This window comes from Amphiura filiformis, chromosome 3 (genome assembly GCF_039555335.1).
Source record: "Amphiura filiformis chromosome 3, Afil_fr2py, whole genome shotgun sequence".
In the NCBI taxonomy this organism is placed as follows: Eukaryota; Metazoa; Echinodermata; class Ophiuroidea; order Amphilepidida; family Amphiuridae; genus Amphiura; species Amphiura filiformis.
Window position 1 is genome coordinate 34,209,446 of NC_092630.1, and position 13,838 is coordinate 34,223,283.

The 13,838-nt window shown below is 34.5% G+C and overlaps 1 protein-coding gene across 1 annotated transcript in view; it reads left to right on the forward strand.

Annotated features, from left to right (window-relative positions):
* Positions 1-13,838, forward strand: part of LOC140147206 (plexin-A2-like) — a 148,509-nt gene that overhangs the window by 13,694 nt on the left and 120,977 nt on the right. The window contains exons 3-10 of the mRNA XM_072168986.1: positions 3,582-3,704; positions 6,055-6,165; positions 7,188-7,303; positions 7,975-8,107; positions 8,782-8,941; positions 12,178-12,274; positions 12,867-12,984; positions 13,092-13,226. Coding sequence (XP_072025087.1) covers positions 3,582-3,704; positions 6,055-6,165; positions 7,188-7,303; positions 7,975-8,107; positions 8,782-8,941; positions 12,178-12,274; positions 12,867-12,984; positions 13,092-13,226 — 993 coding nt within the window. The remainder of the gene's footprint in view (positions 1-3,581; positions 3,705-6,054; positions 6,166-7,187; positions 7,304-7,974; positions 8,108-8,781; positions 8,942-12,177; positions 12,275-12,866; positions 12,985-13,091; positions 13,227-13,838) is intronic.

Sequence of the window (13,838 nt, forward strand, 5' to 3'; positions counted from 1 at the left end):
AAAATTTTTATCCTTTCATTTCATACACATTTCATACATCATTTATATCAAAAGTGTATTGAATATGTTACTGTATCAAATCAGGGTTCCAATTTAAACTGTATCAAATTAGCGTTCAAATTTTTATCCTTTCATTTCATACACATTTCATACATCATTTATATCAAAAGTGTATCGAATATGTTACTGTATCAAATGAGGGTTCCAATTTAAACTGTATCAAATTAGCGTTGAAATTTTTATCCTTTCATTTCATACACATTTCATACATAGTTATATCAAAAGTATGAAATATGTAACTGTATCAAATCAGCGTTCCAATTTAAACTATCAAATTAGCGTTCAAATTTTATCCTTTCATTTCATACACATTTCATACATAATTATATCAAAAGTGTATGAAATATGTAACTGTATCAAATCAGGGTTCCAATTTAAACTGTATCAAATTAGCGTTGAAATTTTTATCCTTTCATTTCATACACATTTCATACATAATTTATATCAAAAGTGTATCGAATATGTTACTGTATCAAATCAGCGTTCCAATTTAAACTGTATCAAATTAGCGTTGAAATTTTTATCCTTTCATTTCATACACATTTCATACATAATTATATCAAAAGTATGAAATATGTAACTGTATCAAATCAGCGTTCCAATTTAAACTATCAAATTAGCATTCAAATTTTATCCTTTCATTTCATACACATTTCATACATAATTATATCAAAAGTGTATGAAATATGTAACTGTATCAAATCAGGGTTCCAATTTAAACTGTATCAAATTAGCGTTGAAATTTTTATCCTTTCATTTCATACACATTTCATACATAATTTATATCAAAAGTGTATCGAATATGTTACTGTATCAAATCAGCGTTCCAATTTAAACTGTATCAAATTAGCGTTGAAATTTTGATCCTTTCATTTCATACACATTTCATACATAATTATATCAAAAGTGTATCAAATATGTCACTGTATGAAATCAGCGTTCCAATTTAAACTGTATCAAATTAGCATTGAAATTCTTATCCTTTCATTTTATACACATTTTATACATAATTATATCAAAAGTGTATCAAATATGTCACTGTATCAAATCAGCGTTCCAATTCTAATGCTGGCCAGCGGGACCGCCCTTTTTTTTGATACATGCCATTTGATACACTTTTGATATAGTTTTTTGATACACTTTTGATACAGTTTTTATACACTTTTGATTTTTTTGATAGTTTTTTGATACACTTTTGATAGTTTTTTATACACTTTTGATACACTTTTGATACAGTTTTTTATACACTTTTGATAGTTTTTCAAATTTCAAAATTGGTCCAATCAAGCTCAAATTCAACAAGAATTATCCTTACATGATCTAAACATATTTGCAAACATTAATGACCCCAAAGTGAAGGGGTCAAAGGTCAAATTTTGAAATTAGTCTAATCAAGCTCAAATTCAACACTGCCCTCTACTGCTAATGCTGACCTCTAGCACTTTCCCCATCACGGAGCAGCTCAATGCACTTTCCCCTATCAACATTCAAAATTACAAAGCAATAGGATAAATGTGTGAGAAAGTCTTGCAAAAAAAGAAGCAAAACCCAACCAAAATGGAACATACATACATCAGAGGGCCTGCTTGGAATGCAGTGCTTGTCACTGAAGTTGTTACCCTCAATAAAGAGACAAAAAGGCTACCAATAACATCTACTATACAGGCATGTGCTATATTCATGCTTAATACATATATACTAATTGAGGCCCTATATATAATATATAGTAAGCTTACCTTATCAGAACAAAGTCAGATATTTCCTCTTTAATCACAGTCCCTGATTACAACTACATTGTAACCTAATGTGCAGTCTACAAGCATGTTTGTATCTTCATCATGATAAATAAAACACCATAATTTGCTCTAAAATACAGTACATTTCCAAATGCAAATCCTGGTGTTAACTGCATACATGCCACATGGGCAAATTTGAAAATGATGAGTCATTATCTAGACATGTGATCAGTTATTGATACAGTTTTGATACACTACAAAAGGTCAGTTTATGAAAGCCCAATTTGATACACTTTTGATATACCTCTAGCCACCCAAAATAAACTAAGTCCAATTTAATACGCCTTTGATACACTATAGGCAGCCAGAATTTGACCAAGTCCAATTTGATACACTTTTGATATACCTCTAGCCACCAAAAATTAACTAAGTTCAATTTGATACACTTTACATACACTAAAAAACAGGCAAAGTCCAATTTAATACACTTTTGATACACTGTATGCAGCCAGAATTTGACTAAGTCCAATTTGATACACTTTTGATATACATCTAGCACCAAAAAGTTCACTTTGATACACTTTACATACACTGAAAAACTGCAAAGTTCAATTTGATACACTTTTGATACACCACAAGCATGGCCAAAATTAACTAAGTTCAAATTCGATACACTTTTGATACATTTTTGATACAGTTAGGTGGTATTTGATACAGTTTTGATACCTTATATTTTCAGTTGATACATTTTCAATACACCCTTTGTATATCAAAACTGTATTAAATTGCTGTTTGATACAGTTTTAATACACTTTGATACACTTTTGATACACTTCTTGCTGTATAGAATTTCTGCTAGGGATCCGAGAACCGCGGTCCATCTAGTTTGAACAGATTTTTAATCCAGAGGTCCTACTCTATTGTTTTCATAAAAATAAGCATGATTCACTTTAATTTAGTACCTGTGAGAGGCTGATATATTTCGCTCAGGCGCTATTATTAACCGGGACTATACAAGGTTACACCAAATGCGGATTTTGTGGTGTGCCCCCATATACCTATGAAGTGTTGAATGAATGTATATATCTCTGTTAGAAAGGGTATATAATGACATAATATATATCTATAGAATTATTATAGGGCCATAATGAGAAACAAAAATTAAATTAAAAACTATTTACCACTTCAAGATATAAGGATTCTGATACAGTCCATGTTGATTTTATGAATTTTGTGTATCTTGTCAATATAACCAATAAATGGGCCCCTAAATGGAGACATAGCCAAAATGGCCAATAAATGGCATCAAAACTATATGCTCAAAATCCAATCCATTTTCTGTGATTTTATTTACATGGATGCATAGCACATTTATGTTTGAGTGACATCCATATTATTGACCATAACTTTTTAAATGTGATACGTCACAATTGCCAAGCAATCAAGAAGCACAAGTTAAGAAACATTGATTTCCTTAAAATCAGTGAGCTGGTTCTCCACGTGTTTTCTTCAATCACACAAAATATCTAAATATTTTAATGAAGCACTTACAAAGTAATTTATAGATTTTAAGTTTTATAAATGTATTTACTATAATGTTGGACCTGCTAATAATCATATTCTATAGTTTGATGCAGTTAAAAATCATATTATTATAATTGATATTACATTGTGTTTGAGTTGGTTAGGTTTCTGTAGATATATTCATGTTCTCACAAGATTCAACCTCTGTAAAAAATCACAAATATAAAAAACAACTATTATTTGAATTCATGTATTTTACAGGTTCATATTGAAAGTGAAATTTCTGGTAGAGAGTATGAGAGGATTAGTTTGGGTAGTCCTGTATTGAAGGATACTGAGATGGATACAAACAAAGAAATGGTGACAATACTGACACAACAACAGGTAAGATACTATTAGCTAGAGAAGCAAGTAAGTTCATATTGAGAGGAAAAGTTCTGGCAGAGAGTATGAGAGGATTAGTTTGGGTAGTCCTGTATTGAAGGATGAGATGTATACAAACAAAGAAATGGTGACAATACTGACACAACAACAGGTAAGATACTATTGGCTAGAGAAGCAAGTAAGTTCATATTGAGAGGAAAAGTTCTGGCAGAGAGTATGAGAGGATTAGTTTGGGTAGTCCTGTATTGCAGGATGCTGAGGTGGATACAAACAAAGAAATGGTGACAATACTGACACAACAACAGGTAAGATGCTATTGGCTAGAGAAGCAAGTAAGTTCATATTAAGAGGGAAAGTTCTGGCAGAGAGTATGAGAGGATTAGTAAGTGTAGTCCTGTATTGAAGGATGCTGAGATGGATACAAACAAAGAAATGGTGACAATACTGACACAACAACAGGTAAGATACTATTGGCTAGAGAAGCAAGTAAGTTCATATTGAGAGGGAAAGTTGTGGCAGAGAGTATGAGAGGATTAGTTTGGGTAGTCCTGTATTGAAGGATGCTGAGGTGGATACAAACAAAGAAATGATGACAATACTGACACAACAACAGGTAAGATACTATTGGCTAGAGAAGCAAGTAAGTTCATATTGAGAGGGAAAGTTGTGGCAGAGAGTATGAGAGGATTAGTTTGGGTAGTCCTGTATTGAAGGATGCTGAGGTGGATACAAACAAAGAAATGATGACAATACTGACACAACAACAGGTAAGATACTATTGGCTAGAGAAGCAAGTAAGTTCATATTGAGAGGGAAAGTTGTGGCAGAGAGTATGAGAGGATTAGTTTGGGTAGTCCTGTATTGAAGGATGCTGAGGTGGATACAAACAAAGAAATGATGACAATACTGACACAACAACAGGTAAGATACTATTGACTAGAGAAGCAGGTAAGTTCATATTGAGTTGGAAAGTTCTGGCAGAGAGTATGAGAGGGTTAGTTTGGGTAGTCCTGTATTGAAGGATGCTGAGGTGGATACAAACAAAGAAATGATGACAATACTGACACAACAACAGGTAAGATACTATTGACTAGAGAAGCAGGTAAGTTCATATTGAGTTGGAAAGTTCTGGCAGAGAGTATGAGAGGGTTAGTTTGGGTAGTCCTGTATTGAAGGATGCTGAGGTGGATACAAACAAAGAAATGATGACAATACTGACACAACAACAGGTAAGATACTATTGGCTAGAGAAGCAAGTAAGTTCATATTGAGAGGGAAAGTTGTGGCAGAGAGTATGAGAGGATTAGTTTGGGTAGTCCTGTATTGAAGGATGCTGAGGTGGATACAAACAAAGAAATGATGACAATACTGACACAACAACAGGTAAGATACTATTGACTAGAGAAGCAGGTAAGGTCACATTGAGAGGGAAAGTTCTGGCAGAGAGTATGAGAGGATTAGTTTGGATAGTCCTGTATTGAAGGATGCTGAGATGGATACAAACAAAGAAATGATGACAATACTGACACAACAACAGGTAAGATACTATTGGCTAGAGAAGCAAGTAAGTTCATATTGAGAGGGAAAGTTGTGGCAGAGAGTATGAGAGGATTAGTTTGGGTAGTCCTGTATTGAAGGATGCTGAGGTGGATACAAACAAAGAAATGATGACAATACTGACACAACAACAGGTAAGATACTATTGACTAGAGAAGCAGGTAAGTTCACATTGAGAGGGAAAGTTCTGGCAGAGAGTATGAGAGGATTAGTTTGGGTAGTCCTGTATTGAAGGATGCTGAGATGGATACAAACAAAGAAATGGTGACAATACTGACACAACAACAGGTAAGATACTATTGGCTAGAGAAGCAAGTAAGTTCATATTGAGAGGGAAAGTTGTGGCAGAGAGTATGAGAGGATTAGTTTGGGTAGTCCTGTATTGAAGGATGCTGAGGTGGATACAAACAAAGAAATGATGACAATACTGACACAACAACAGGTAAGATACTATTGACTAGAGAAGCAGGTAAGTTCACATTGAGAGGGAAAGTTCTGGCAGAGAGTATGAGAGGATTAGTTTGGATAGTCCTGTATTGAAGGATGCTGAGATGGATACAAACAAAGAAATGATGACAATACTGACACAACAACAGGTAAGATACTATTGACTAGAGAAGCACGTAAGTTCACATTGAGAGGGAAAGTTCTGGCAGAGAGTATGAGAGGATTAGTTTGGGTAGTCCTGTATTGTAGGATGCTGAGATGGATACAAACAAAGAAATGGTGACAATACTGACACAACAACAGGTAAGATACTATTGGCTAGAGAAGCAAGTAAGTTCATATTGAGAGGGAAAGTTCTGGCAGAGAGTATGAGAGGATTAGTTTGGGTAGTCCTGTATTGAAGGATGCTGAGATGGATACAAACAAAGAAATGGTGACAATACTGACACAACAACAGGTAAGATACTATTCTGTCGGTCCGTGTCACGTCACTTCCGGTTGATGATGTTCGAGTGAAAACAAGTCCCTGATTCGATTTTTGTTGATGATTTCTGACATTGGTGTTATGTAAATTTCGATCGCAAATAGTCAGTGGAATCAAACAACCGTTTCTAAGTCTTCAGAGTGGAAGAAACTTACTTGATTTACCGTTTATTTACTGACAAACTTAAAATTAAATTCCATGGTCGCGTATCGCTTTTTCCGAAATTGAAAGTCACTCCAGCAACATCGCTATGTAGCCTCCTTCACAGACGGTTTCTGTTGTTCATAACAAATCGTGAGCCACATGCAGATTGGGCCCGAGACTAGAGATAGCCCGGATGTCCGACCGACAGAATTAGCTAGAGAAGCAAGTAAGTTCATATTGAGAGGGAAAGTTCTGGCAGAGAGTATGAGAGTATTAGTTTGGGTAGTCCTGTATTGAAGGATGCTGAGATGGATACAAACAAAGAATTTGTGAAGATACTAACACAACAACAGGTAAGCACATAATTGGCAAGAGAAGCATATTATGAGTGCTTCATTTGCTTTATCACTTGTTAAAAAGATAATTGATGCACTTTTCATTTACATTTTTTTTTGCTTTGATTATTTCCTAAAGATGATTTTACTCTCCCTCCAAAAGAAATATGCTGTATAACAATGTTTATCCAAAAAAAAGCCCAGTCTAATAACATATGTCCACCATACACAACTGGGTGACAATCATGTTAGTGTGATTCGTTTTTATTGAGGTACAGTCAAATTTGGAGGTACTAAATATTATGTATTTTATAATATGATCTATAGTCAAATGAACAAATTAATCTTCACTTGAGCCATATATAAATACCAGTAACTTTGTGAACAAAGCTTTGACTGATGACCTGATCATGTTAATTAATAAAAACTGTGGAGCAGTGCAATACATTTTGTACAGTAATCTATGAATCACACTTCATATTTGAATGGACTAAATTTAAACATTATATCATGTAGCTTTTGAAACTGAGAGTTTCCAATTGTGCTGCGTACACAACCTGTGATGACTGCATAGGAGGTAATGGAGGACAAGATGGAGACCCATACTGTGGATGGTGTACACTGGAGAGAAGGTATGTACATGTCATCAATTTATTCACATGTGGCATTTGATTTTTGGCCTGAAAACATATTGTGGGGCTTTTTCTGTTGTCATGCAGATGGATGGTTGGTTCTGGGTTTAGTCATGGTATATGATGGTATATTGATGTATGCATTAATCTACTGTGTCACATAAACACAATGACCGATAAATTTCAATGTAGGCACTAGGCAGGTAACACAGTGTGATAACTTCTCTTTCTGTGTACTTTTTGTCACATAAACACAATTATTTGCATTGGCAAATTTACTGGGCAAAAAGCAGAACCTTGATAAAGATCTATTATATATTGCATATCTGAACAAAATGCTCAGCTTAGTAACCATATCATAATCATTGGTCCGATCAAATCTGAACCAATCTCAGGCCAAAATAGACCCTATGCAATAAACCAACTGGAATGGATGCAATGGCAGCCATGTTGGAGGACAGGTATAAGATAACAGGACAGGTCTCTAGTTTGATTCCACAACCATTAATGTTTACATTGTACTACCTGTTTTATTGTATTAGCATGAGAAATTTCCCTGTTGGAGGCATCATTGCATGGAGTATGATTTATTCATGAGGATAAGTGTCGTATTGCATACACTCTATACAAGTGGGACTGTAGCTTTCTCAGTGATATTTTTTTACATATAGATGCACTCTGCATGATGAATGTCCAATGTCTGATGCATCTACAAGATGGCTACCATATAACAATGCACAGTGTGTCAGTATAAGTAATGTTGCTCCATATGACAGTTTACCAATCACTGAAACTGAACAGCAAGTAAGTCAAGCAAGTAGGCTATTCTATGAAATCCATACACCCCCCTGTAGAAGACATGACCTTAATCTTCCACACATGAATTGAAAATGGGGTTACCTGAATGGGTCACTCCTCTTAAAATCTACACCCCCTGTGTGGGAGATCACTGTCATGTCTTCCATAGGGGCTGTATGGATTTCAACTTGAATACATTTTATCCAATGTGTTCTGAATTTGATAGTTTACATGTCAGAGGCCACAAGAGTTTTCTTATTTGTTGATAATACAATGCATGTCTTTGTAAAATGTACCTTTAAGGGCAAGATTTATATTTTGGATTTCAAATCTTTTAATACAGTAATGCAGAGTCAAAACAATAATTGTTTTTCCCCCAAATTTGTCATATAGAAGTGTTCAGAGCCTGGTGTATATAAACAATGCTAGACAAATAATCAACTTATGTAAAATTCCTCAAAATAGAGTTATGTTCTGGGTATATGTGAAGCACTAACTCAACTCATGGAGATCTACTATTTCCATGCTCCACCTGAAGAAAGAAGCATTTAGACTTGTACATGTGGATTAAAGGGAAGTATGTCACAGATATTGTTAAACCTCAAAAACAAATTATTATTATGAATATCAAAGTATGATTTTCCACTTTATTACTATACAAGTGTATCACATTGTTTCAGATCACCCTGACTGTAGAACAACTCCCAGACCTTGGCAGTGGAGCCTCTTATGAGTGTATATTTGATAACATCCCTGCTGTAGCTGCCAGTAAAGATGGTAACAAGTTAACCTGTACTACACCTGCTATGTCTGATATACCTAGGATAACAACTGGTAATGGTAAGTATAGAATATAATCTACTTTAGTAACCTGTACTACACCTGCTATGTCTGATATACCTAGGATAACAACTGGTAATGGTAAGTATAGAATATAATCTACTTTAGTAACCTGTACTACACCTGCTATGTCTGATATACCTAGGATAACAACTGGTAATGGTAAGTATAGAATATAATCTACTTTAGTAACCTGTACTACACCTGCTATGTCTGATATACCTGGGATAACATCTGGTAATGGTAAGTATAGAATATAATCTACTTTAGTAACCTGTACTACACCTGCTATGTCTGATATACCTGGGATAACAACTGGTAATGGTAAGTATAGAATATAATCTACTTTAGTAACCTGTACTACACCTGCTATGTCTGATATACCTGGGATAACAACTGGTAATGGTAAGTATAGAATATAATCTACTTTAGTAACCTGTGTTACACCTGCTATGTCTGATATACCTAGGATAACAACTGGTAATGGTAAGTATAGAATATAATCTACTTTAGTAACCTGTACTACACCTGCTATGTCTGATATACCTAGGATAACATCTGGTAATGGTAAGTATAGAATATAATCTACTTTAGTAACCTGTACTACACCTGCTATGTCTGATATACCTGGGATAACAACTGGTAATGGTAAGTATAGAATATAATCTACTTTAGTAACCTGTGTTACACCTGCTATGTCTGATATACCTAGGATAACAACTGGTAATGGCACGTATAGAATATAATCTACTTTAGTAACCTGTACTACACCTGCTATGTCTGATATACCTAGGATAACAACTGGTAATGGTAAGTATAGAATATAATCTACTTTAGTAACATGTGTTACACCTGCTATGTCTGATATACCTGGGATAACAACTGGTAATGGTAAGTATAGAATATAATCTACTTTAGTAACCTGTGCTACACCTGCTATGTCTGATATACCTAGGATAACATCTGGTAATGGTAAGTATAGAATATAATCTACTTTAGTAACCTGTGCTACACCTGCTATGTCTGATATACCTAGGATAACATCTGGTAATGGTAAGTATAGAATATAATCTACTTTAGTAACATGTGTTACACCTGCTATGTCTGATATACCTGGGATAACAACTGGTAATGGTAAGTATAGAATATAATCTACTTTAGTAACATGTGTTACACCTGCTATGTCTGATATACCTAGGATAACAACTGGTAATGGTAAGTATAGAATATAATCTACTTTAGTAACATGTACTACACCTGCTATGTCTGATATACCTAGGATAACAACTGGTAATGGTAAGTATAGAATATAATCTACTTTAGTAACCTGTGCTACACCTGCTATGTCTGATATACCTAGGATAACATCTGGTAATGGTAAGTATAGAATATAATCTACTTTAGTAACCTGTACTACACCTGCTATGTCTGATATACCTAGGATAACAACTGGTAATGGTAAGTATAGAATATAATCTACTTTAGTAACCTGTACTACACCTGCTATGTCTGATATACCTAGGATAACAACTGGTAATGGTAAGTATAGAATATAATCTACTTTAGTAACCTGTACTACACCTGCTATGTCTGATATACCTGGGATAACATCTGGTAATGGTAAGTATAGAATATAATCTACTTTAGTAACCTGTACTACACCTGCTATGTCTGATATACCTAGGATAACAACTGGTAATGGTAAGTATAGAATATAATCTACTTTAGTAACATGTGTTACACCTGCTATGTCTGATATACCTGGGATAACAACTGGTAATGGTAAGTATAGAATATAATCTACTTTAGTAACCTGTGCTACACCTGCTATGTCTGATATACCTAGGATAACATCTGGTAATGGTAAGTATAGAATATAATCTACTTTAGTAACCTGTACTACACCTGCTATGTCTGATATACCTAGGATAACAACTGGTAATGGTAAGTATAGAATATAATCTACTTTAGTAACATGTGCTACACCTGCTATGTCTGATATACCTAGGATAACAACTGGTAATGGTAAGTATAGAATATAATCTACTTTAGTAACCTGTACTACACCTGCTATGTCTGATATACCTAGGATAACAACTGGTAATGGTAAGTATAGAATATAATCTACTTTAGTAACCTGTACTACACCTGCTATGTCTGATATACCTAGGATAACAACTGGTAATGGTAAGTATAGAATATAATCTACTTTAGTAACCTGTACTACACCTGCTATGTCTGATATACCTAGGATAACAACTGGTAATGGTAAGTATAGAATATAATCTACTTTAGTAACATGTGCTACACCTGCTATGTCTGATATACCTAGGATAACAACTGGTAATGGTAAGTATAGAATATAATCTACTTTAGTAACCTGTACTACACCTGCTATGTCTGATATACCTAGGATAACAACTGGTAATGGTAAGTATAGAATATAATCTACTTTAGTAACCTGTACTACACCTGCTATGTCTGATATACCTAGGATAACAACTGGTAATGGTAAGTATAGAATATAATCTACTTTAGTAACCTGTACTACACCTGCTATGTCTGATATACCTACGATAACAACTGGTAATGGTAAGTAGGAAATATTGTTTCTAATAAGCCCAATCGCCAGTGGCGTGTCCGGGGGGGGGAGGGGCTTTGGGTGCTGAAGCCCCCCGCACTTTGTTAAAAACATGTAAAATCAGCTGTTTTTTGGTGATTTTAGCCATTAAGCCCCGATTAAATCTGGACGCCCTCTGAGCCCCCGAGGAAAAGATCCTGGACACGCCAGTGATTGCAATTGTAACTTCTGGTTTTTGAGAGCAGTTTTGGGACATTTTGACCTCTGACATATTGGGGGATAAACACATATTTAGTGTAAAATCAACAATTTTGGAGAAAACTACCAAAAACAACAAAAACAACAACATGTTTTGCCTGCCAAACCAAGTATAATAAATATCAAACAATTCAGTTAAGGTGGATTGTCTGGTTTTTGCATATGATGTTTTCTGTACCCAACATTGAGGCTAATCACCAAAACAATTATGATCCCAGTTGAATGAGTTGAATTGCTCCAGCGGGTACAATATTGGTAGCAAATTAAATTACAGTGGCCCATAGAACAGTTACTGGTGGTATGAGTTTTCTTCAGTGCCAAAATCTCAATTCTTGGGGCTGTTTATTGTGTTCCCATCTTTTTACTTTCATCTTTCAGTGTCTGTTTGTTTTTCCAGATCATGTCACTATGCAGTTGTATGTTTTTTCTACTGAGACGCAAGTGAAGTTTGTGCAGAGGGAATTCAACTTCTATGAATGTAACACACATAAAGGGTAAGATATTCCAACATAAAGAAAATTCTAACCACAAAGTGGTACTTTTTAATCAATATGTATGCTGGAGTAATGGAGTCAATGTTGATGCGTTTTGCTTATTTCAACTATGGTATAAATATTGATGGGTCACCTAAGATATGTTAATAAGAACTTTATTATAAAACCAGGGTTTGCACACAGTCCCTCACACAAGTAAGCTACTTTCTATAATGTCACATACATATACCACATGTATTGTTTAATAAGCTCCAAATAGGTTGACCTTGCAATATGGGGATGGGTCTTGTTAGCTCCAATATTGAGTATGGCAAAATGATTTTCTCCTTTAAAGTTAAAATGGGTTATGAATGGTCATAATATAAATATTTCCTCAAAAAAACAAACGGATGTCTTGTTAGGCTATATCTGTAAGTGTGCTGGTGCAGACAGTATTTTAATTATAACTCAAGATATACAGGGTATTAGATTTGCCAGAGTAATATATCGAGCAAGAATCCTACAACAAAATGCACATGTGTGTAGGACAAGGAAATTAATTCTAACATATGAAATAGTATGAAAATGTATTCTTTGTTGTTTTCAAATATAGGTGTGTAGCTTGTACCAATAGCAGTTGGGCTTGTGATTGGTGTATCTATAGCAACATATGCACCCATGACAACAGCACATGCACCATGGAAGATGACAGCATCATAAATGGAATGAATGTAAGAGTTTTTAGTGATTATAATTGATGATTCATTGCATGTTTGTTGTGTCTTTATTGTTTGTCATCTAGAATGAATGTTGATGTGTAATATATTTAATTTTTCAGAACCCAGAGATAGCCCCTAGGCAGGGTCCAGAAGAGTGTCCTCAGTTAGTTGCCCAAGATGGAGAGAAACTGGTGCCTGTAGGTGCAAGCAGATCTATCACAGTCACTGGCAAGAATTTACCTGATGAGGACAGGGTATGTAATTTAGACTATAATAGAGATACAGATCATTCACCATCAGTCCCCATGCTCTGTATGATGAGAATTCTCACATATTCATGAGGGCTGATCGTTTGATCATGCATGCCAGCATTACAGACCTTTGCAATGGAGTATTGTATGTCTTCGCAAAAGACTGATGCGGTATATATATAACGGTTTCAAAATTCTTTTGTTTTATATTGTTTTCAGCGATTGATAAATTGACATAACTTTGCAAAGAAAAGTCATATCAACACCCTGGCTGAAATTTGATATACTTTTGATACACCACTTTTGATACGTATGAAAAATGTATGAAATAAAAAGTATTTGAATTGGAACCCTCATTTCATACACTTTTATGTATCAAAACTGTATCAAATTAACATTGCATACACATTTTATACATATCAAAAGTGTATCAAATGCCAAGATAATGTATCAAAAGTATCAAATGAAATGTATCATTTCATTTCATACATATTTGATACATAATTATATCAAAAGTGTATCAAATTTGTAACTGTATCAAATCAGGGTTCCAATTTAAACTGTATCAAATTAGCATTGAAATTTTTATCCTTTCATTTCATACACATTTCATAC